General features: G+C 44.2%; 1 protein-coding gene across 4 annotated transcripts in view; it reads left to right on the plus strand.

Annotated features, from left to right (window-relative positions):
• LOC137375766 (F-box/WD repeat-containing protein 11) overlaps positions 1 to 25,695 on the plus strand; it is a 185,434-nt gene that overhangs the window by 25,441 nt on the left and 134,298 nt on the right. The window contains exon 2 of one of the 4 annotated variants that reach the window (XM_068043163.1): positions 8,630 to 8,731. The exons of 2 other annotated variants lie outside the window; for them this stretch is intronic. In XM_068043163.1, coding sequence (XP_067899264.1) covers positions 8,630 to 8,731 — 102 coding nt within the window. Of the gene's footprint in view, positions 1 to 8,629; positions 8,732 to 8,923; positions 9,043 to 25,695 lie in introns of those variants that run through there. One more of the 4 variants, XM_068043168.1, reaches the window with a different exon arrangement.

A 25,695-nucleotide genomic window follows, 5' to 3' on the forward strand; every position in this document is an offset into this window, starting at 1 on the left:
CCACGCAGACACAGGGAGAACCTGCAAACTCCACACAGGCAGTACCCGGAATTGAACCCGGGTCGCTGGAGCTGTGAGGCTGCAGTGCTAACCACTGCGCCACAAGTTCACTTGTGCTGTTTACTTTACAGTTTGGCACCACCCTGACCAAACAGTCAGGTGGATTGAAAGCTGAGGTTTATTTAGTTAGTTTGAGTTGGAAGGACAGATATTGCAGCCTCCTGTGGAGATTACTCTAGTGCTGAGAAGAGGTATCTGAAAAAATTCTTGGATTCTGGTAAGTAATGTGAAAACTGACCTAAAGCAAACATTTACGGTGCATTTTATACATTTTTCCATGAAGTAAAAAGTATTTTAAGTCGTTTTATTTTTTAAAAAACCATTTTTATTTTTCTGATTTTCTGTCTAAATGATGTGCATTATATAGTTGTGCACACACTGCAGTTTAACGGTTACCAAGCTGACTGTGAACCCTTGAACTTGGGAGTCAAAAAGACTTTCTGGAAAGAGGTGTTGGAAGGATGAGAAGGTGGGATTGGCGGATATGGTGAGAAATTGGGGAGCTGGGGCTGAGTAGGGTGATGGGCCAGTGGGGGGCTGGGGGTGGGGGGGGGGTTGGTAAGGGGGGCAGTGGGAGGACAGTGAGAAGCTGGGACTTGAGGGGTTGGGGAGGTGAGTGACTGAAGTTAAGGAAATCAAATGGTTAGAAATGCGAGTTGGTCACTAAAATCAGTTAAAATGCCTCCATTTCCCGGTGACCATAGTTTAACTTGCTGTGTGGAAATTTCTAGTTTAAACATTGGTGCAAAGCATTATTGAAATGGAGAGCTCTGCTTTACACCTCAAAGCCACCACCCTTTGATGTATTGTGTGACCATGGCAACCCAAGTGTGATTATACATGTATGTTGGAAACCAGTTTCTGTAGAGAGAGAAGTGGATATAAACGTCTTTAACGTGAGCATGCCCTTTGTGTTAAAAACTGAGCTTGAGCCACATATACTTGGCAGTTTACTCTTCCTCGCTCAGCGTGCTGTAGAAAAATATGATTGATTTTTGGTTGGTTGATTGAATCAACTTCTAACTTGTTGGGGTACTGTTGGGTAATTTGGAAGCTACCCTATAGTTTGGTGAGGTGGTGGCATAGTGGTAATGTCACTAGATTAGTAATCTAAGTCCTTAGCTAATGCTCTGGGGACATGGTTTCGAATCCCACCATGGCAGCTGGTGCAATTTGAATTCAATTAATAAATCTAGAGTTAAAAGCTAGTCTAATGGTGACCATGAAACTATTAACAATTTCTGGGCTGGAACATTTCAGCTATGAAGAGAGACTGGATAAGCTAGGGTTGTTTTCCTTAGAGCAGAGAAGGCAGAAGGAGGACCTGACTGAGGTATACAAAATTATGAGGGGCATATCTAGGGTAGATAGGAAGAAACATTTTTTCCTTAGTGGAGGTGTCAATAACGAGATGGCGTAGATTTAAGGTAAGGGGCAGGAGGTTTAGAGGGGATTTGCAAAAAGAAAAAGTCACCCAGAAGGAGGTTTGGAATCTGGAACACACTGCCTGAAGGAGTGGTAGAGGCAGGAACTCTCACAACATTTAAGAAGTATTTAGATGAGCACTTGAAATGCCATAGCATACAAGGCTACGGGCCAAGTGCTGGAAAATGGGATTAGAATAGATAGGTGCTTGATGGTGGCATGGACACAATGGGCTGAATGGCCTGTTTCTGTGCTGTATAACTATAAAAGTCCTAGTGAATGATGAGGTAGTTGAGTTACTGGTTGGGCTAAAAATTGAAGAAGTAGAATGTGCTAGAAGGCTAGCTGTACTTAAAGTTGAATAGTCACCAGGACCAGATGGAATTCATCTAAGGATGCTGAGGGAAGAAAGGTTGGAAATTGTGGAGGCACTGGCCATAATCTTCCAGTCCTCTTTGGATACAGGGATGATTTCAGAGAACTAGAGAATTGCAAATGTTGCTCCTTTTGTTCAAAAAAAAAAAATGTAAGGGGTAACCCAGCAACTACAGGCCAGTCAGTTTAATCTCTGTGGTGAGATTTGGTAGAAGTGTTCAAAATTATAAAGGGTCTAGACAGAGTCGATAGGGAGAAACTGTTCTGATTAACAGAAGGGTCAAGAACCAGAGACACTGATTTAGGGTAATTGGCAAAAGAACCAACAGTGACAGGAGAGAGAACTTTTTTTCACAAGTGGTTTAGAATCTGGAATGCACTGCCTGAGAGAGAGGTGGAGGCAGATTTAGTCAATCCTTTTAAAAAGGAATTGGATAAGCACCTGAAGAGAAAGTTTGCAGGGCCATGGGGGAAAAGGGTGGACGCGTGGGACTAGCTGAGTTGCTCTTGCAGAGAGCCAGCACAGACACGATGGGCAAAATGGCGGCCTCCTGTGCTGTAACCATTCTATGATTCTGTGACTCTTCATTTTTCCGCAGTTCTCATTTCTTTTTAAAGTGGGATCTTGCTTTAGTGCTGGCTTTAATGGGTGAATGTGTGCTCGGCTGGGATACTGGGCATCACAAACCATGAAGATTCAGCTTTGATCTGGTCTGTGCCCAGTTAGCTGACCTCAGCTAGGCCAATGGTATAGAAGTTACCAGTGACAGCAGCAACCCTGGGCTTACTAGTGGGGGGGGGAAAAGTAACACGAGAAATACATAAAAGTTACAAAATGGAACAGGTCATTCGGCCCAATTAGTCTGTCAGCATTTACCCACCGCATGAGCAAATACTTCTAATCACATTTACTTGTTTCCCTATCCCTTTATTCCCTTTCCTTTAAGCCTTTATGTATTATTTTGTATAGTGAACCATAAGGCAGAGGGACATTGTAGCTGAGACCAGTATCGTCTTCATTCAATGCCCATATGCACATGCTCTTTCCCACACAAGTCACTGGGCCAGGAACAGAAATCGTAGCTCATTTTATTTTCCTTTCCTAACCCTGGGGTGCACAGAACACTTTTGTAGTACCTCACTGTCACCCCAGTTGAGATTAACTAACTCAGCTCAGACTGGGGATGGAACTTGAAGCATGTGCTGTTCTGTATGGCTCTATCACAATGTGATGCAGAGACTAACAGAGCTATTGTGCATTCATAATGTTTGTATGCTATTCTAGTGTACCCTTCCGGTACATTCCACTGTTAATTCTGGTGTTGATGGGTCAGGACTGAATAATTAATTGAGTTATGGTGCATTGTGGTCCAGGAGCACTGCCTGTCCAAAGTAAACTTTCTGTGATGGAAGAATCAAATTGGCTTGTTAAACCCTCATGTTTGATTCAGTGAATGTGGTGCAGTAAGCTAGCAGTACCTTCATTCATAAATCCAGAGCACCCTGGATGACAAAAGAAGATGGAGATGAAGAAGAAAAAGTGTGCTTAGATGTCAGGTAGATAATACAATGGAGAACCAGGCTAATTATAGAAGGTTCAGAGGGGAAGTGAAAAAGCAAATAAGAGAAGCAAAGAGAGAGTATGAAAATAGACTGGCAGCTAACATGAAAGGGCATCTCAAAGTCTTCTATAGGCATATAAATAATAAAAGGGTGGTAAAAAATGGAGTCGGGCTGATTAGGGACCAAAAGGGAGATTTATACATGGAGGTAGGTGCAATAGCTGAGATATTAAATGAATACTTTTCATTTGCCTTTAGAAAGGAAGATGCCAGGTCACAGTGAAAGAGGTAATTAATACATTAGAAGGATTTAAAATTGATGAGTTATTAAATAGGCTGTCTATACTTAGTGAATAAAGCACCAGGGCCGGATGAGATGCATCCAAGGATACTGAGGGAAGTGAGAGTGGAAATTGCGGAGGCACTGGCCATAATTTTCCAGTCTTCCTTAGATTCGGGTGGTGCCAGAGGACTGGAGAAATTGCAAATGTTACATCCTTGTTTGAAAAAAGATGTAAAGATAAGCCCAGCAACTACAGGCTAGTGAGTTTAACTTCGGTGCTGGGGAAACATCTAGAAACAGTAATTCCAGACCAAATTAATAGTCACATGGACAAATGTGGCTTAATTAAGGAAAGCCAGCACAGATTAGTTAAGGGAAAATTGTGTTTTACTAACTTGCTGGAGTGTTTGAAGAGGTAACAGAGGGTTGATGTGTACATGGACTTCCAAAAGGCATTTGATACAGTGCCACACAACAGACTTGAGCAAAATTATAGCTCATGGAATAAAAAGGACAATAGCGACATGGTTATGAAATTGGCTGAAAACAGGAAACCGAGTAGTGGATTTGGCCAGGTTAATGGATTTATTTTGAGCTGGAGGAAGGTTTGTAGTGGAGTTCCCCAGGGTCAGTGTTGCTCTTCCTGACCTATTTTAATGACCTAGACCTTGGTGTACAGGGCACAATTTCAAAATTTGTGGATGATCTGAAACTTGGAAGCATTGTGAACTATGAGGATAATGTAGAATTTCAAAAGAACATGGACAAGTTCGTGGAATGAAGGGACAATTGGCAGATGAAGTTCAATACGGAGAAATGTGAAGTCATTAATTTTGGTAGGAAGAATTTGGAGAGACAATATAATGTAAAGGGTACAACTCTAAAGGGAGTACAGGAGCAGAGGGACCTGGGGCTATATGTGCATAAGTCATTGAAGGTGGCCGGACAGGTTGAGAGAGCAGTTAATAAAGCATGCAGTATCCTTGGCTTTATTATTAGTGGCAAAGAGTACAAGAGCAAGGAGGTTATATTGAACTAGTATAAGACACCAATTCGGCCTCAGCTGGAGTCTTGCATCCAGTTCTGGGAATTGCACTTTAGGAAAGATGTGAAGGCATTGATGAGGGTACAGAAAAGATTCAAGAGAATGGATCCAGGGATGAGTAACTTCAGGTCTGAAGATAGATTGAAGAAGTTGGGACTGTTGTCCTTGGAGAAGAGAAGGCTGAGAGGAGATTTGATGGAGGTATTCAAAATCATGTGTCTGGATAGAGGATAGAGAAAAACTTTCCCACTCGTGAAAGGATCAAGAACAAGAGGGCTCAGATTTAAAGTGATTGATAAAAAGAAGCAAAAGCGGCACGAGGAAATACTTCACACAGCAGGTGGTTAGGATCTGCAATGCACTGCCTGAGATTGTGGTGGAGGCAGGTTCAATCGAGGCATTTTAGAGGGAAGTAGACAGTTATCTGAAAAGTAAGAATGTGCAGGGTTGTGAGGGAATGGCATTAGGCGAATTGCTCATTGAGAGCTGGTGCAGACACAGTGGGCCAAATGGCTGCCTCCTGCACTTTAACAAATCTGAGATTCTGAGATAGTGGTAGGATCAACTGTACTAGATTTGGTGAGAAATTGCAGCACCTCGATGTCTGTTGCTCATGCTAATTTCATTAAATGTACTTTTCTGTTGCTAACCCTGTAATGCACATAATTCAACAAACAAGTTGGTATTTGTGCCTTTGGTGCATATCAAACTAAGACTCGATGGAAAGAATGGGAACTCAAAGTATCACCAGAGATTTCTTGGTGAAACTCATTCAATTTTAATCTCTAATGTATTAAATTTGTATCTGTACACATGTCCTGTCTTTTTTGGTTATAAATTCCATTGTCCACACTTGTAATGGAAATAATCTGTATAAAATTGTTGCATTGTAATCGTATCCTCCAGTTAGTGGAAGCACTACCATTGGCAGGAGGGTGTAATTACAGCATGCAAATCTGTAAGCAATTTCCATTATATATAAGGACATAACTTACGATGGAAATATCAAAATGAGGAAAACATTGATGCCTTTAAAATGGGAATTGAATTATATCTTGTGCCCTGGTCCAATTATCACCTCCAGTTCTCCTGGCGATTACATTTGGCCTCTGGGCTGGGCTGAGAAGTGGCAGATCGAGTTCAACCTGGAAAAGTGTGAAGTAATTCATTTTGGAAGGTCGAATTTGAATGCAGAATGCAGGCTTAAAGACAGGATTCTTGGTAGTGTGGAGGAACAGAGGGATCTTGGGGTCCATGTCCATAGATCGCTCAAAGTTGCCACCCAAGTTGATAGGGTTGTTAAGAGGGCGTATGGTGTGTTGGCTTTCATTAACCGGGGGATTGAGTTTAAGAGCCGTGAGGTTATGCTGCAGCTCTATAAATGCCCTGGTTTGACCACACTTGGAATATTGTGTTCAGTTCTGGTCGCCTCATTATAGGAAGGATGTGGAAGCTTTAGAGAGGGTGCAGAGCAGATTTACCAGGATGCTGCCTGGACTGGAGGGCATGTCTTACGAAGAAAGATTGAGGGAGCTAGGGCTTTTCTCATTGGAGTGAAGAAGGATGAGAGGTGACTTGATAGAGGGGTACAAGATGATGAGAGGCATAGATAGAGTGGATAGCCAGAGACTTTTTCCCAGGGTGGAAAGGGCTATCACCAGGGGGCATAATTTTAAGGTGATTGGAGGAAGGTTTCTGGGCGATGTCAGAGGTAGGTTCATCACACAGAGAGTGGTGGGTGCGTGGAATGCGCTGCCAGCGGTGGGAGTAGAAGCAGATACATTAGGGGCATTTAAGCGACTCTTGGATAGGTACATGGACGATAGTAGAATGAAGGGTAGGTAGTTAGTTTGATCTTAGAGTAGGTTAAAGGTTCGGCACAACATCGTGGGCCGAAGGGCCTGTACTGTACTGTGCTGTACTGTTCTATGTTCTACTGGCATTCTGAGGGGAGCAACTTGCCACAGTGGGATTTGAGCTTGCCTCTCTGGACTGCGCGTCTAGTGTTGTATTCACTATGCAACTATACCTGCTGCTTCTCTCCATAATAGGAAAGCAAATTAAACCAATAACCAGTGAAATGAAAGATTATTTTCATGCATCGATTCTATGTAATGACCTATGTAGCTGTGAAAAAAGAGAGCCTGTAGACTTTCGTGGGATGTGACGGGGCGAGTGGGGGAACAAAAAGCCATATAATATGCACCCTAACCTTAAAGTCTCTTTTGATAAAGTACTACATGACACTGAGATGAGTAGATATCAAAAGTAAGCCATGGATTAGTAACTGGTTAAAGGGCAAGAAGCAGAGGGTCTTTGCTAAGCTCTCTTGTCCTGGTCTGCAAAAATGACCTGAAATTTCAGTTTCAAAGCAAAGGAGTTAATTTTTGGATGACACCAAGCTGGGGGAGGAACTGTGGTCTCTGCGGGGACAGGCATAATCACAGAGCACAGCAGGGTTCATACATGTGTTAATCAGTGATATGGAGTTAAGTACAGAAAAATGCAAATGACTGCCTGCTGGAAGTGAAAGTGGAAGTGGTATGTGTATTTAAAGGGGGATGTTGAAAAAAGCTTGGCTATATTAGTTGACTTGTGAGGTACCAATTAAGAAAGCGAATGCTAAGTTAAATTGTCAAATTAATTGAGTTCAAATACCTAGAACTAGAAGTCATGCTAAAGCTGTAAAGTGTTGTCAGCCTGCACTAGGAATGTTGCTTGGTCCTGTTCAGTGCGATAGAGGTCTTGGAGCCAGTGCTGATGCGGATCCTTGGTGTCAGTTGACAGTGACTTGATAAGCAATGGCTCTCCAGTATTTGAGACCTCTCAGACAATCTTAGAGGCATATCAAGTACTTTAGTGTGATGGAAAATGTAAATCCAAACCAGTATGTTCAGGTATGCCAGGGGAAGAGACAGAGGTTTGGGGGTTGTGACAAGTTTAGCACTGGTGGCAGGAAATATTTCTTCACAAAATGGGCAATCAACAGGTGCAGTGATTGCAAAGAGGGCTAATTGAGGCCAAGCATTGAACTTATTTAAGGCATTAACTATTGTAATAGTAAGCAGGGTTGATGTTCTGGAAGAATGAGAGCAAATAGGCTGAGTGTCTAATCTGTGGAAAAGGGACAGACTCTTTGGGTCTAATGGTCTTTTCCTATTGCAGGTCTGATGTCCAAAATCTGGCATCCTCGAACAGGCCGTGCCGGATTCCGGATTTTGGACACTAGACTGCCAAGATTAAGTTCCTCTAATCTTGCCTCTGAGTTCATCCCCTTTTGTATTCAGGATCATCCTTCTTGCTGCTCACTCCTCCAATGCATGAACATCCGTTTTGAAGTGTGTTAACCAGAACTGCACACTGTGGTTCCAGTGGGAGTCTGACCAGTATATTGTACAGCCTCAGCATAATCTTGAGAGATTTATACTGTAGTGTGCTGGCTATGTAATTTTAGCATTAGTCTTGCTTTAGTTAATCTTCATAAAAGCAATGCTACATTTAGCCTCATCGTTTTCTCAACGTATCAACCCTTTCATATACTCTGAAAAGTTAAAAAAAAAAATTATCTGAGCAAAATGGATCTTAACTATTTTCAAAAATGTTCTGTTTTCGGACAATTCTGGTTTTTCGACGTCCAACCTGTACTAATAATTCTGCGCTACTATACTAGCACCGCACTTTTCTTAGCGCCTATGTTCATGTAGTTTTCAAAGAAATGATTTATGAGGGTTATTGCATGTTACTATTGAATTTCATCTTCTTGTCTGAATGCAACCTAAGCCGTGTGCTTAAAGTTACTAACAAATAAAGCTGTCTACTTCAATGTGATCGTGTCTGGCTTCTAACTGCTTCTCTTCCTTCCTTTTTGTTATCCTGCAGTGTTCTGTGCCCAGGTCTTTGTGGCTAGGCTGCTCCAACCTGGTAGAGAGCATGTGCGCACTGAGATGCCTGCAGAGCATGCCCAGTGTCAGATGTCTCCAGGTGCCTTATCTTCTTTACTTACTGTTTTTTTTTTTGCTGTGGTTCTGTGACTGTTATGTAACCCTCTGAGTACTGACAAATTCTAGTTATAGTTTCTTGGCTGAGGTTGGATAGGGGTGGTCCCTGCGCTTGTGCTAATAAGTTTGTTTGAAGCTTGAAACATACACCAGTCTGCTGTGTTAGCTGACCTCAACGAAGGTGGCAGTAGGGACACTATAGTTGATCTCTGCATCCTTGGCTATTGACACGAATCATCTGGGGCCCTTGATCACCATTCAGTGATTCTGCTGGAAAATGTGCTTGCGTACTAGGTGAGTGCATGATTGGGCTCAGCCATGATACACTGTTTGGCCAAATTGCATGATGACTCTTTGTTGTCCAAACTCTCACATGATGAATCACAACTTGGGTATTATATCTGAAGGTTGTCTGTGTCTGTCAAACTGCACCTCACTGCCTTCAAGAAGGAGGGGAGAATTTTAATGGAGCTGTGGGTGCTGCTGGGGCGACTGGGGGGCTGTGAGTGCTGCTAAGTCAGCTCCAGTGGCTGTAGGTGCTGCTGGGGTGGTTGCTGGAACTTTTGCATGCCTCATTGAGCACCATGCTTTTGGGCTGCTTGTCATCTGGTACCTTGCTGCCTCTTGCTGCATATTGTGACTGGCTGTATGAGTAGGGCAGTGATCTGTAATTTGTAACAGAATCCCTGTACCTTATCGTTTACTACCCCTCCCAGTCAAACTAAGGTGGGGAGTGATTTTGCACACTTTGGGGGAGGAAAATCAATTTGGAGTAGGCTTGGAGGGGTCTTGATATCAACCAGGGTGGACTAGGAGTCATCTCTGTGCTTCTCTATTCCCTAAACAAGCGCAGGCTTTCCTTTCAGGGTCAAAGTTCATTGAAGAAAACTGTAAAGAACTTGAGCATTCAGCTTGAGATTTGAAATGTTTGACTTGCTTAGGTCATTGTATCAAGGAAGAACACGACTATAAAATGAGTTTGAAATACACACAGGATGTCAGTTTCCAGAGCTCTGGTGTTGAAATCAAGGAGCTCAAACAATTTGGTCTAAATTGGCATCATATCACTTCAGCATTAAAGTGTAGTCTGATTCTATACTCTCTCCTTTTGGAGCCCTGCAGCACTCAGAGGGTTAAACTTACTTTGACCCCTTTTGGTTTTGCTTGTACAGCTTGGTGTTTGTGTGCTAATGTGTAAATTTGTCAAGTTCTAATGCATAACAATAAACGTTGAATATTGAATGTGCATGTGGCATGTTTTGATGTCAGTCGCTGTATGGTGGCGTTTAGCTTCGAGGTTGATGATGCAGTGTGTACCAGTTCGACTATACATACTTTGTTGCCTGTAACAATAGATATAAGTTCATTTATGTGCAGTCTTGGGCCAGTAATGTGAAGAACCTTAATTGGCTAAGAATGGTTTGGATCCGAAATATTTCTAAATTGCCTCCCATTTTGCAACCAGTGTCCTGGGGACTGCTGAAATAAATTGGGAACGGACCAATTTTTGCGTTCTTCACCAATTGGCTAACCAGTTAACTAGTTCTCAAGTGGAGTCACTTGATGGCTCAGCTGGAAAAGGCAGTGTATAGTCAAACTTTAGCTTGCTTTTTAAAAGAAAATGACATTTCAGACTCCCAGGGCATCACCAATGCTTTACAGCCAATAAAGTACTTTTGCAGTGTAGTCACTGATGTAGGAAATGTGGCAGGCAATTTGCACACAGCAAGGTCCCACAAACAGCAATGACCAGGTTTTCTGTTCTAGTGTTAGTTGAGGGATTATTATTGACCAGTTTAATAAATGTCCCTGCTTCTGTTAGAAATAGTGCCTTGGAATCTTTTACAGCTACCTGAGAAGACAGACAAGTTTAATATCTTGTCTGAAAGATGACACCTCTAACAGTGCAGCACTCCCTCAATACTGCACTGAAATGTCAGCCTAGATTTAGTGTCCAAGTCTCTCAAATGGGACTTGAGCCCAGAACCTTCTGACTCCTAGATGAGTTTTACCAACTGAGCCATGGCTGACAGTCTTGGTTCTGAGTCTGTGCTGTAAGCCATTCTCAGTAAGATGACTATGGGGGAACTACAAATGACCTGAATGCCCTGGTCATTACATGAATGAATAACTAGATAGAGGACCAAGCACCTGGTATTCCTGCTGCTGATAGACCGGTGATTCCTTTGGAATGTATGCATTGGCAGAGGACAGTTTTGCTGTTGGCCCCAGTGCACTTCATTGTCAGGTGGATTGCTGTGTTCACTGGTCTGTCACATGAATGTCCGCTTGAGTACTGGAGGATACCCCTTGTGCCCAGGGAGTAGTGTTCCAGTAAGAGTTGGCACCTTCAGGGAGGGGGAACCTGGCTTTAAGAGCTCTCCTGTGTGCTTTGTCAGTGTTCTTCATTTTGTAAGTATGTATGATTTGAAGACTGCCACTTGCCTGGAAGAGTTACTGCAGTCAGGGTTTCACTTCCCTTGATCTAAGGATCCGATTTCTCCCCCGTCTTTCTTTTTTAATCAGCAGTTGGTTTAAATAGAGTGCACTGGAGCATAGTTCCTGTTCAGTTGCAGTGTTCAAATCTTGTGCCTGTGAAAAGTTTAAGACCCATTCATGGCCTGCTGTGGCCATGGAAGCAAACACGTTTGCTCAGTCAAAAAGTTCTGTCTCGCTTCTCCTCCATCCCCCAGAAAAGAACAAAGGACAGTACAGCACAGGAACAGGCCATTCGGCCCTCCAAGCCTGCGCCGATCTTGATGCCTGTCTAAATTAAAACCTTCTGCACTTCCAGGGTCCGTATCCCTCTATTCCCATTCTATTCATGTATTTGTCAAGATGCCTCTTAAACGTCGCTATCGTACCTGCTTCCACCACCACCTCCCCCGGCAGCAAGTTTTCAGGCACTCACCACCCCCTGTGTAAAAAAAAAAAAAAAAAACTTGCCTTGCACATCCCCTCTAAACTTTGCCCCTCGCACCTTAAACCTATGTCCCCTAGTAACTGACTCTTGCACCCTGGGAAAAAGCTTCTGACTATCCACTTTGTCCACGTCGCTCATAACTTTGTAAACTTCTTTCATGTCGCCCCTCCACCTCTGTCGTTAGTGAAAACAATCTGAGTTTATTCAACCTGTCCTCATGGCTAATACCCTCCAGACCAGGCAACATCCTGGTAAACCTCCTCTGTACCCTCTCCAAAGCCTCCACATCCTTCTGGTAGGGTGGCAACCAGAATTGTACGCAATATTCCAAGTGTGGCCTTAACTAAGGTTCTGTACAGCTGCAGCATAACTTACCAATTTTTATACTCTCTGCCCCGACTGATGAAGGCAAGCATGCTGTATGCCTTCTTAACTAAGGAAACAGAAATCTTGATCTCAGCTTGTGAACTCTACTTGGGCGTATTCCTAGCAGTTTTATCACAAGACCTCCTACTTCAAATCACTCTACCCAGTCAAATAGCCTTTTTCCCCCATCTCCAGTATTTTTATGACTAATAAATGGAAGTGTTCAAAGAACATTTATATAAAGACAAACTTTTTTTTTCAGTGCCTCTATTTTTCTCTTGGGTTGCTAGCAGCAGTGTCCCGAAGGTTAGTCTTTCATTCCTGGAAACTCCAGGTCAATCCTGGAGGCTTCGTAACCTTATTCTGACCTGGTATCTCGCATTGCGGCTCCCCAATTAAATGCAGATTATTGATGAGGTCTGTTTTTGTGAGGAGATTGGTTCGCAGCGGTTTGAAGTGAGGACTGGTAATGTCTACTTGCTGATTTTTTTTTTGAAAACCCTAATACTCTGAATATCACTGAAGTTTCTGTGGTACATTACACCTTGCAATTCCATTGATTTTGTTCAGTGTATTGATTTTTCATTGGTGTATGATGAGGGTGGGGAAGAAACAGCTGTGTGGAAGAATTGTGTTTTAAAGACCTCTGTTGGAAGTCTGCTGTGGTGTTAGGTTGCACAAATCAGTAGGGTCGACTTTCAGTCCTCTGCCTGTGCTGAGCAGTCAGGCCTCGATGCTCCTGGTAAAATCAGCCAGCCCATTCCTGTCCCTGATTGCTATCCAATGACCTCTGTGGCACATAGCTCAGCTGTGATGCATAAATTGCTGATATTCACAGCCAGGGCTCATGTTTAAAGGATGGGCACTTGAGTTTACCAGATTATGTACGAAGTTTTCCAGCTATATTCAAAAGAGGCAGGAGAGAATGGGTGTATTCTGCCCTATGCTGGACCTCAGCATGTTGAACTACTCGAATTGTATATTGTGCTTATGTGAGGGAAGTTGCTTTGGTCGGTTCTGGAAGGCGGGCATGCTGATTTATTGTGATCAGCTCACTAGTATATAATACCCTTGTTACACTGAGAAATCAGTGTATTATCAAACTTTTTTTTTCAGTTCTTTAAGTTAATACAAATGTTTGACTTGGTTTCAGACCCTGGAGTTGTACACACATCAAACCAGTCGATCAAAGCACTGCCATTAGATGCTGCTGGTCTGCTGGGTTTTGTAAATTTAGTGTTGATAAATGTTGCATAAGTTTCACTAATTCTTGGATTTAGCGTCTGTTCTAAGATGGGTTTCATCTAATGACTGCTGAATCATGTTTGTACATTACTATAGCTTTGTACTAAAGGCCTGCTCAGCTCGGAAAAAAAACCTCGACCCGAGCCTGACCCGGCCCGAGTCCCTCCGTTTTTTTCCAGCGCCCGACCCTGACCACCGGAATGTTCCCTTGGCCTACCTTGCGACTCCGAATCTGCAGGAAGCTACAGCATGAGCGTGATTGCGTCATAGAGACGCTCACTGCACAGGCTCAGAGTTTCCCTCCTTGACGTCCCGGACTCCCAGGTAGGTTTTTTACTTTTAACACTTAACCAGCAATACTTACTTTGACCTGGCCCGGCCCGACCCAACCTGAGCCCGAAGAGCGATCCGACCTGACCCGAACCCGACACATGTCGTCGGAGTCGGGTAGCAGGCCTTTACTTTGTACTGCATCAACACAACCCAAAATGTCAGCTGTAATGAAAGATGTGTGGCATCCTCATGGGTTTTAGTTTTCCCTCTTCCTGAAGATGCTAATTAATGCTGCACTGTAGTCCTGCGTTTACTGACTCTTCATCCTCACCAGGCCCCCAGCCAAATGGTCACTCAGCATGTGTAATCTGTGACGGCGAGTGTCGGCAGGCTCTTTGACTATGGACAATATCACAGCTGAGTCCAATCCTGTGCTTGCCCGACAGCAACACACTCTTGCTTTCCAACAGGATTCACCTTCTCATTTGTCCCTAGTAGCTCAAGAGGCAGTCCATTCCTTCCACTGCCTTTTACATCCAGTGGATTGTGCTCTGGGTTATTTCTGTTGGGACCTTTTTTTACATGGATGGGTTGTTGGCCTGACTCTGCTTACTAGGAGAACTGGCACGATGCGATGAGGGACGGGGCAGTCTGCTCCCATTGGAGACAAGTGCCCCCACTGGATGACAACCCAATCCTCCTGCTCATGGGAACCCAGCAGGAGCCACAGGATAGAAACCAATTAAAAAGAAGCTGAGATTTTAAAATTGTCATCCTTGTGTTCAAATCCTTCCATGGGTTTGCTTCCCTACCTCTAATTTCCTGCAGCCCTACAGCATTCAGTTCTCTGTGCTCCAATTCCAGCCTTGTAAGCATCCCCAATTTCCATTGCTCCACCATTGGCAGTTTTGCCTTCATCTTTTAGGCCCTAAGCCATGGAATTCCTCATAAAACTCTCCACCTCACCACCTTTCATCCTTTAAGAAGCTTTTTAAAAATCTATCCCTTTAACCAAGTTTTTAGTCATCTGTTCTAATATCTATTTGCGTCGGTCAATTTTGTGAAATCCCATGAAGTATTTTAGGATGGTTTTACTATGTTAAAGGCATTATGTCACAGGGTACGATAGCATAGTGGTTGTTAATGGACTTGTAATCCAGAGGCCTGGCTAATGATCCTGAGAGATGAGTTCAAATCCAACCATGGCAGCTGGGAAATTTAAATTCAGTTAAGTAAATTAATCAGAAATTTAAAAAAAAATGCTGGTATCAGTAATGGTGACCTTGAAGCTACTGGATTGTCATTAAAAACTCATCAGGTTCACTAATGTCCATGAGGCAAGGAAATCTGCCATCTTACCCAGTCATCAGTAATGTGGTTGACTCTTAACTGGCCTAGCAAGTCCCACCCAGTTTTATCAAACCTCTAGGAAAAACCAGACAGACTAGCCAGCATTGGGTTCAGATGTGAACAGGGCACAACCAGTCCGTTCAACCTTGCAGAGTCGTCCTCACTGACATCTGAGGACTTGTATCAAAATTGGGAGAGCTATCCCACAGAGCTAGTCATACTCATAGAATCATGGCTTTCAGCCAACGCCGCTGGGTATTCCTGCCCCACTGACAGACCAACCACAGTTGAATATGGACTCCATGAAGTCTTATGGCATCAGGTCAAACATGGGCAAGGAAACCTTCTGATTACTACCTAATGCCCTTCTTCAGCTGATGAATCAGTACTCCTCCATGTTGAACACCACTTGGAAGAAGCGTTGAGTGTAGCAAGGGCACAGAATGTACTCTGGGTGTGGGATATCATTGCCTATCACCAAGACATAGCTGTCAGTCTGGGCCTGCGGCAGATGGAGAGAGAGCCAACACAAGGAAAAACCTACTAGGCCTTGTCATTAGTCTGCCTCAGCTAAATAGATCTAGCAGCTCAAAACTGGGCTCCATGAGATGTTGTGGATCATCAACAGCAGAAATGTATTCAACTGCAATTTGTAACCTCATGGCCTGGCATAACCCTCACTCATAACACCTAGAAAAATTTCAGTTAATCAGGGACAGCCAGCATGGATTCATGACGGGAAGGTCATGCCTGGTAAATCGCATTGAATTTTTTGAAGAGGTGACTAAGATAGTGGACAGGGGAGTGTCTATGGATGTTAATGTGGACTTCCAGAAGGCATTTGATAAAGTCCCATGGAGTTGAGGGCAAATTATTGACGGTCAGGAAGTTGGTTGAGTGGTAGGCGGCAGAGAGTGGGGATAATGAGTAAGTACTTCGATTGGCAGGATGTAACTGGTGGTGTCCCACTGGGATCTGTGTTGGGGCCTCAATTATTCACATTATTCATTAACTACTTGGATGATGGCATAGTAAGTCTTCTATCCAAATTTGCTGATACAAAGTTAGGCAGCATTGTAGACAGTCTAGATGATAGCATAAAATTGTAAAGCGATATTAACAGACCAGGTGAGTGGGCAAAACTGTGGCAGATGGATTTCGATGCGGGCAAGTGTGAGGTTTTCCATTTTCGACCAAAAAAGGATAAAGAAGGGTACTTTCTAAATGGGAAGAGGTTAAGTACAGTGGATGTCCAAAGAGACTTGGGGGTTCAGGTGCATAGATCTTTAAAATTCCATGAACAAGTGCAGAAAATAATTAAAAAGGCTAATGGAATGCTAGCCTTTATATCTAGAGGATTGGAGTATAAAGACACACAGGTTATGCTGCAGCTGTACAAAACCCTGGTTAGACCCCACTTGGAGTACTGTGAGCAGTTCTGGGCACCACACCTTAGGAAGGATATATTGGCCTTGGAGGGAGTGCAACATAGGTTTACAAGAATGATGCCTGGACAACAGGGGTTAAGGTACGAGGAGAGATTACACAAATTAGGCCTGTTTTTGCTAGAATTTAGAAGGTTAAGGGGTGATCTGATTGAAGTCTTCAAGATATTAACAAGAAAAGACAGGCTAGATAAAGATAAACTATTTCCACTGGTTGGAGATTCTAAAACTAGGGGCATAGTCTAAAAAGACTGTTCAGGAGAGATGTTAGGAAGCACTTCTTCACGCAAAGGGTGGTAGAGGTTTGGAACTCTCTCTCCCACAAACAGCAGTTGAAGCTAGAACAGTTGATAATTTTAAATCTGAGATAGTTAGATTTTTGTTAAGCAAAGATATTAAGGGATATGGGCCAAAGGCAGGTATATGGAGTTAGGCTGCGGATCAGCCATGATCTCATTGAATGGCGGGACAGGCTCGAGGGGCTGAATGGCCTGCTCCTGTTCCTATCTTCCTATGTTCACTCTACAATTAATGACCAATCCTGGATGAGGAATGTAAGAGAACATGCCAGTCGCAACACCAGGCGTACCTAAAAATGAGCTGCCAACCTGGTTAAGTTGCAACACAGGACTATATGAATGGCAATAACCACATGCGACACAGAGCTAAGCGATCCCACTGGAATTTAAATTTATATCGCACATTTTGTGGAGTAACATTCCAACAGCCGATTTTAAAAAAAAATGAGCCACGTAATAGCACTGTGAATTGGCTCATTCTTACAGCGGTGCAAGTAAAATGGGCTGAATGGCCACCTTCTGTGCTGTAATGATTGTGATATCGGGGCAGGTGACCAAAAGTTTGATTGAAGAGGTAGGTTTTAAGGAGTGTCTTAAGAGTGAGGGGTAGAGAAGTTTAGGGAGAGAATTCCAGAGCATAGGCCCAAGGCAGCTGAAAGCACAGCTGCCAGTGGTGGAGTGAGTAAAATCAGGGATGTGCAGGAAGCCAGAATTGGAAGTCTTGAAGTCTTGTAGGACTGGAGGAGGCTACAGAGATATGGAGTGGTGAGGCCATGGAGCAATTGGAAAACGAGGATGAGAATTTTAAAATTGAGGCATTGTCAGACTGAGAACCAGTGAAGGTCAGTAAGCACAGGAGTGATGGGTTAACAAGGTTTGGAGTGAGTTAAGATACAGGCAGCAGAGTTTTGGAATGAGTGTAGTTTATGGAGAGTGGAAGAAGGGAGGCTGGCCAGAAGATCATTGGAATCATCAAATCTAAGTAATAAAAGCAAGGACGAGGGTTTCAGCTGCAGATGAGTTGAGGCACGGTTGGAGTCAAGTGATGTTTCGCAGGTGAAAGAAAATAGTCTTGGTGATAATGGGAATATGTGGTTGGAATCTCATCTTTGGGTCAGGCACAACACCAGAGTTTAGATTGGTCTTACTCCGCTTAGGACAGTTGCCCGGCATGGAAAATGTGGTCAGGGAATGGATGGTTGGAGGCCAAAGACAATGCCTTCTGTCTTCCCAATGTTTTGTTGGAGGGCATTTCTGCTGATCCAATATTGGATATCTGACAAGCAATGTGACAAGTAAGAGACAGTTGAAAGGTCAAGGAGGTAGTGGTGAGATGGAGCTGAGTGTCATTAGCAGACGTGTGGAACCTGATGCTATGTTTTCGGATGATAACGCCAAAGGGTAGCATGTCAGTGTGAAATAGGGAGGGCCAAGGATATATTCTTCAGGGACTTCAGAGGTCTAACAGTGTGGGAGTGGGAGGGGAAGCCATTGCAGATGATTCTCTGGCTAAGAATGGAACCAGGCAAGGGTGGTTCCACCCAGCTGGATGGTACAGAGAAGGCATTGGAGGAGGCTGGTGTGGTCAGCTAGGTTGAGAAGGATGCGAATAGTTCATCACGGTTAGTCAGAAAGAATGTCGTTAATGATTTTGGCGAGGGCTGTTTCAGTACTCTGGCTGGCCAGAAACCTGATTGGAAGACTTCACACAGGGAATTTTTGGCACAAATCTGGGAAGCAACAACACGTTCAAGAACTTTGGAGAGAAAAGAGAGGCTGAAGATGGGCCAGTAGTTTACAAGTACAGAGGAGCCAAGGGTAATTATTTAGACGAAAAGAGTGATCACAGAAGGTGTCATCAATAGTGCTATCAAGTGGCACATACTCACTGAACTTGCTGATTGATGTTTAGGTACCACCAGGACACTCTGCTCCAGACCTTAATACAGCCTTAGTTCAAACATGAACAAAAGGGCTGAATTCCAGAGGTGAGGTGAGTGACTGCCCTTGACATCAAGGCAGTATTTGACTGAGTGTGGCATCAAGGAGCCCTTGTAAAATTCAAGTTGTTGGGAATCATGGGGGAATATTCTCCACTGGCTGAAGTCATACCTAGCATAAAGGAGGATGGTTATGGTTGTTCGAGGCCAATCCATTTCAGCCCCAGAACATTGCTGCAGGACTTCCTCAGGACAGTGTCCTCTGGCCAACTATCTTCAACTACTTCATCAATGACATTCTGTACATCATAAAGTCAGAAATGGGGATGTTTGCTGATTGCATTGTGTTCAGTTCTATTCACAATTCCTCAGATAATGAAGCAGTCTGTGCCCACGTGCCACAAGCAAGACCTGGATAACGCTTGGGCTGATAAGTGACAGGTAACATTTGTGCCAGGCAATGGCCAATTCCAACAAGAAAGTGTCTAACCATCTCCCCTTGACATTCAATGGCATTACCATTATTGAATCTCTCACCATCAACATCTGGGGGGTGGCCATTGACCAGAAACTTAACTGGACCAGCCATGTAAACATTGTCTACAAGAGCAGGTCAGAAGCTGGGAATTCTGTGGTGAGTGACTCCCCAGAGCCTTTCCGCCATCAGCAAGGCACAAGTTAGGAGAGTGATTGAATACTCCCCTCTTATCTGGGTGAGTGCGGCTCCAACAACGTTCTAGAAACTTGATACCATCCAGGATAAAGAAGTCTACTCGATTGGCATCCCATCCACCACCTTAAACATTCACTCCCTTCATCACAAGTGCACCAAGGGTAAAGTGTGTACAGTCTACAAGATGCACTGCAGCAACTCGTCAAGATTGCTTCACAGCACCTCAAGCCACACGCTATGCTGACTTAGAAATATATACCAATTCCTTCATCACTGGGTCAAAATCCTGGAATGCCCTCCCTACAGCACTGTTTACCATACAGGCTGCAGTAATTCAAGAAGACAGCACACCAACATTCCAAAAGCAATTGGGGATGGGCAATAAATGTTGGCCTTGTCAGTGGCATCCATATTCATTGAATAGATTAAAATGTAAATGCAATTTGTTGCCTGATTTTGTTCTTTTACCTCATTTTAAGAATACTAAGGCCAATTGTAATATTTGAGCAGCTACCTTTAGCACAGACTGGGCTTGGATATCTGGAACACCCTAGTCTGAGAGGCTCATCCTTGAAGTTCTGTTGCCAAAGGAGCTTTCAAATTAGCATTTCCCTTTAAAATGGGGCATTATTAAACTCTTAAGTTTGATTGCAATAATGCTGCAATTGCAACTTGAATGACTTGGAGCTCATTTGTGCTGAAAGTCTTGATCTCTCCTGATTTATATTGGTCTGGACAATTTATTTAACAATGTCTTGATTACTGTTTAATTCATTGTACAAATATCAGATTGCACTTTCTCATAGCTGAAAACTGTTAAATGGTCCTCATGTACACTAATGATATAGGCCACAAATATTACTTGGAAAATGATCATTTATTCCTCAGAAGTAATTTACCCCATTACATAGAACATAGAACAGTACAGCAAAGTACAGGCCCTTCGGCTCACGTGTTGTGCCGAACCTTTAACCTACTCTAAGACCAAACTAACTACCTACCCTTCATTCCACTATCATCCATGTACCATCCAAGAGTCGCTTAAATGTCCCTAACGTATCTGCTTCTACTCCCACCGCTGGCAGCGCATTCCACGCACCCACCACTCTCTGTGTGAAGAACCTACCTCTGACATCGCCCAGAAACCTTCCTCCAATCACCTTAAAATTATGCCCCCTGGTGATAGCCCTTTCCACCCTGGGAAAAAGTCTCTGACTATACACTCTATCTATGCCTCTCATCATCTTGTACCCCTCTATCAAGTCACCTCTCATCCTTCTTCACTCCAATGAGAAAAGTCCTAGCTCCCTCAATCTTTCTTCGTAGGACATGCCCTCCATTCCAGGCAGCATCCTGGTAAATCTGCTCTGCACCCTCTCTATAGCTTCCACATTCTTCCTATAATGAGGCGACCAGAACTGAACACAATATTCCAAGTGTGGTCGAACCAGGGCATTTATAGAGCTGCAGCATAACCTCGCGGCTCTTAAACTCAATCCCCCGGTTAATGAAAGCCAACACACCATACGCCCTCTTAACAACCCTGTCAACTTGGGTGGCAACTTTGAGCGATTTATGGACATGGACCCCAAGATCCCTCTGTTCCTCCACACTACCAAGAATCCTGTCTTTAAGCCTGTATTCCGCATTCAAATTCGACCTTCCAAAATGAATCACTTCACACCTTTCCAGGTTGAACTCCATCTGCCACTTCTCAGCCCAGCTCTGCATCCTGTCAATGTCCCGTTGCAACCTACAACAGCCTTCCACACTATCCACAACTCCAGCAACCTTCGTGTCATCGGCAAACGTGCTAACCCAGCCTTCCACTTCCTCATCCAAGTCATTTATAAAAATCACAAAGAGCAGAGGTCCCAGAACAGATCCTTGTGGAACACCACTGGTCACCAAGCTCCATGCTGAATACTTTCCATCTACTACCACCCTCTGACTTCTATTGGCCAGCCAATTTTGTATCCAGACAGCCAACTTTCCCTGAATCCCATGCCTCCTTACTTTCTGAATGAGCCTACCATGGGGAACCTTATCAAATGCCTTGCTAAAATCCATATACACCAGATCCACTGTTCTTCCTTCATCAATGTGTTTTGTCACATCTTCAAAGAATTCAATGAGGCTTGTGAGGCATGACCTGCCCCCCTCAAAGCCATGCTGACTGTCTCTAATCAAACCATGCTTTTCCAAATAATCATAAATCCTGTCTCTCAAAATCCTCTCCAATAATTTGCCCACTACCGACGTAAGACTGACTGGTCTATAATTCCCAGGGTTATCCCTATTCCCTTTCTTGAACAAGGGAACAACATTTGTCACCCTCCAATCATCCGGTACTACTCCAGTGGACAGTGAAGACGCAAAGATCATCGCCAAAGGCGCAGCAATCTCTTCCCTCGCTTCCCGTAATATCCTTGGGTATATCCCGTCTGGCCCTGGGGACTTATCTGTCCTCATATCATTCAAAATTTCCAGCACATTCTCTTAACCTCAACCTGTTCGAGCATATCAGCCTGTTCCACGCTGTCCTCACAAACGACCAGGTCCCTCTAGTGAATACTGAAGCAAAGTATTCATTTAGGACCTCCCCTACCTCCTCCGACTCCAGGCACAAGTTCCCTCCACTATCCCTGATCGGCCCTACCCTCACTCTGGCCATCCTCTTGTTCCTCACAAGTGTAGAACGCCTTGGGATTTTCCTTAATCCTAACCGCCAAGACTTTTTCATGTCCCCTTCTCGCTCTCCTAAGTCCATTCTTCAGTTCCTTCCTGGCTACCTTGTAGCCCTCTAGAGCCCTGTCTGATCCTTGCTTCCTCAACCTTAAGTAAGCTTCCTTCTTCCTCTTGACTAGCTGTTCCACATCTCTTGCCATCCAAGGTTCCTTCACCCTACCATCCCTTCCCTGCTTCATCGGGACAAACCTATCCAGAGAGGGGCATGACTGATGTTGAGGTTAGGGATAGATGTTTGATTACTCCAGGTCAAGTCGGCATAAGGAGGGAGGAAGTGTTGGGTATTCTAAAAGGCATTAAGGTGGACAAGTCCCCAGGTCCGGATGGGATCTATCCCAGGTTACTGAGGGAAGCGAGAGGGGAAATAGCTGGGGCCTTAACAGATATCTTTGCAACATCCTTAAACACGGATAAGGTCCCGGAGGACTGGAGAATTGCTAATGTTGTCCCCTTGTTTAAGAAGGGTAGCAGGGATAATCCAGGTAATTATAGACCGGTGAGCCTGACGTCAGTGGTAGGGAAGCTGCTGGAGAAGATACTGAGGGATAGAATCTATTCCCATTTGTAAGAAAATGGGCTGATCAGTGATAGGCAACATGGTTTTGTGCAGGGAAGGTCATGTCTTACCAACTTAATAGAATTCTTTGAGGAAGTGACAAAGTTGATTGATGAGGGAAGGGCTGTAGATGTCATATACATGGACTTCAGTAAGGCGTTTGATAAGGTTCCCCATGGTAGGTTGATGGAGAAAGCGAAGTCGCATGGGGTCCAGGGTGTACTAGCTAGATTTTAGATTTAGATATACAGCACTGAAACAGGCCCTTCGGCCCACCGAGTCTGTGCCGACCATTAACCACCCATTTATACTAATCCTACACTAATCGCATATTCCTACCACATCCCCACGTGTCCCTATATTTCCCTACCACCTACCTATACTAGTGGCAATTTATAATGGCCAATTCAGCTATCAACCTGCAAGTCTTTTGGCTGTGGGAGGAAACTGGAGCCCCCGGAGGAAACCCACGCAGACACAGGGAGAACTTGCAAACTCCACACAGGCAGTACCCAGAATTGAACCCAGGTCGCTGGAGCTATGAGGCTGCAGTGCTAACCACTGCGTGTGGAGTTTATCTTATTAAAATTATTTGCCACCTATTAAGACAAGCTTAGATGTAGGGAGCATTAATCAGATCTGACAATATAGGTTCAACAATATTTCAGAAAGGTTAGATGGATAAAGAACTGGCTGGGCAACAGGAGACAGAGAGTAGCAGTGGAAGGGAGTTTCTCAAAATGGAGACGTGTGACCAGTGGTGTTCCACAGGGATCCGTGCTGGGACCACTGTTTGTGATATACATAAATGATTTGGAGGAAAGTATAGGTGGTCTGATTAGCAAGTTTGCAGACGACACTAAGATTGGTGGAGTAGCAGATAGTGAAGGGGACTGTCAGAGAATACAGCAGAATATAGATAGATTGGAGAGTTGGGCAGAGAAATGGCAGATGGAGTTCAATCAGGGCAAATGCGAGGTGATGCATTTTGGAAGATCCAATTCAAGAGTGAACTATACAATAAATGGAAAGTCCTGGGGAAAATTGATGGAAAGAGAGATTTGGGTGTTCAGGACCATTGTTCCCTGAAGGTGGCAACGCAGGTAAATAGAGTGGTCAAGAAGGCATACGGCATGCTTTCCTTCATCGGACGGGGTATTGAGTACAAGGGTTGGCAGGTCACGTTACAGTTGTATAAGACTTTGGTTCGGCCACATTTGGAATACTGCGTGCAGTTCTGGTCGCCACATTACCAAAAGGATGTAGATACTTTGGAGAGGGTGCAGAGGAGGTTCACCAGGATGTTGCCTGGTATGGAGGGCGCTAGCTATGAAGAGAAGTTGAGTAGATTAGGATTATTTTCATTCGAAAGACGGAGGTTGAGGGGGGACCTGATTGAGGTGTACTAAATCATGAGAGGTATAGACAGGGTGGATAGCAAGAAGCTTTTTCCCCAGAGTGGGGGATTCAATTACTAGGGGTCACGAGTTCAAAGTGAGAGGGGAAAAGTTTAGGGGGGATATGCGTGGAAAGTTCTTTACGCAGAGGGTGGTGGGTGCCTGGAACGCGCTGCCAGTGGAGGTGGTAGACGCGGGCACGATAGCGTCTTTTAAGATGTATCTAGACAGATACATGAATGGGCAGGAAGCAAAGAGATACAGACCCTTAGAAAATAAGCGACAGGTTTAGATAGAGAATCTGGATTGGCGCAGGCTTGGAGGGCCGAAGGGCCTGTTCCTGTGCTGTAATTTTCTTTGTTCAGTCGCAGCAAGTGCTCCCTAAACAACCTCCACATTTCTGTCGTGCATTTCCCTGAGAACATCTGTTCCCAATTTATGCTCCCCAGTTCCTGCCTAATAGCATTGTAATTCCCCCTCCCTCAATTAAATATTTTCCCATCCCGTCTGCTCCTGTCCCTCTCCATGACTATAGTAAAGGTCAGGGAGTTGTGATCACTATCACCGAAATGCTCTCCCACCGAGAGATCTGCCACCTGGCCTGGTTCGTTGCCAAGCACCAAGTCCAACATAGTCTCCCCTCTAGTCGGCCTATCTACATATTGAGTCAGGAAACCTTCCTGGACTCACCTGACAAAATCTGCTCCATCCAAACTATTTGCACTAAGGAGGTTCCAATCAATATTAGGGAAGTTGAAGTCGCCCATGACAACAACCCTGTTACTTCTGCACCTTTCCAAAATCTGCCTCCCAATCTGTTCCTCCATGTCTCTGTTGCTATTGGGGGATCTGTAGAAAATTCCCAACAAAGTGACTGCTCCTTTCCTGTTTCTGACTTCCACCCATAATGACTCAGTAGACAAACCCTCCTTGATGACCTCCCTTTCTGCAGCTGTGATACTATCCCTGATTAACAATGCCACTCCCCCACCTCTTTTACCTCCCTCCCTATTCCTTTTGAAACATCTAAACCCCGGAACATCCAACATCCATTCCTGCCCCTGTGATATCCACTTCTCTGTAATGGCCACAACATCGTAGCTCCAAGTACTGATCCATGCTCTAAGTTCATCACCCTTATTCCTGACACTTCTTGCGTTAAAATAGACACACTTCAACCCATCATACTGGCTGCAACTTTGCCCTGTCAACTGTCTAACCTTCCTCACAGACTCCCTGCACTCCGTATCTGCCTGTTCAACAGCTACCCCATCCACTGATCCATGGCTCCGGTTCCCATCTCCCTGCCAAACTAGTTTAAACCCTCCCGAAGAACTCTAGCAAACCTCCCGCCCAGGATATTGGTGCCCCTCCAGTTCAGATGCAACCTGTCCTTCTTGTACAGGTCCCACCTTCCCCAGAAGGTATCCCAATGATCCACATATCTGAATCCCTCCCTCCTACACCAGTTCTGTAGCCACGTGTTCAGCTGCACTTGCTCCCTGTTTCTCGCCTCATTACATTGAATACTTGTTGCCTTTTTGCCTGGCCTGATCCTGTTGTCATCCAGTGTCACCACACGTGCACTTTATGGCAGTGATTACTGAATAGTGATCAGATGTGGGGACTCTGGCTGATTTTTTTTTTCCCCCCCATTTCCCCATCTCTTCACTAAAATATTACTCTAATTTAAATTGCATTAAAATGCAAATGTAGAAATATGTCATACAGC

Source organism: Heterodontus francisci, chromosome 12, assembly GCF_036365525.1.
Source record: "Heterodontus francisci isolate sHetFra1 chromosome 12, sHetFra1.hap1, whole genome shotgun sequence".
Lineage (NCBI taxonomy): Eukaryota > Metazoa > Chordata > Chondrichthyes > Heterodontiformes > Heterodontidae > Heterodontus > Heterodontus francisci.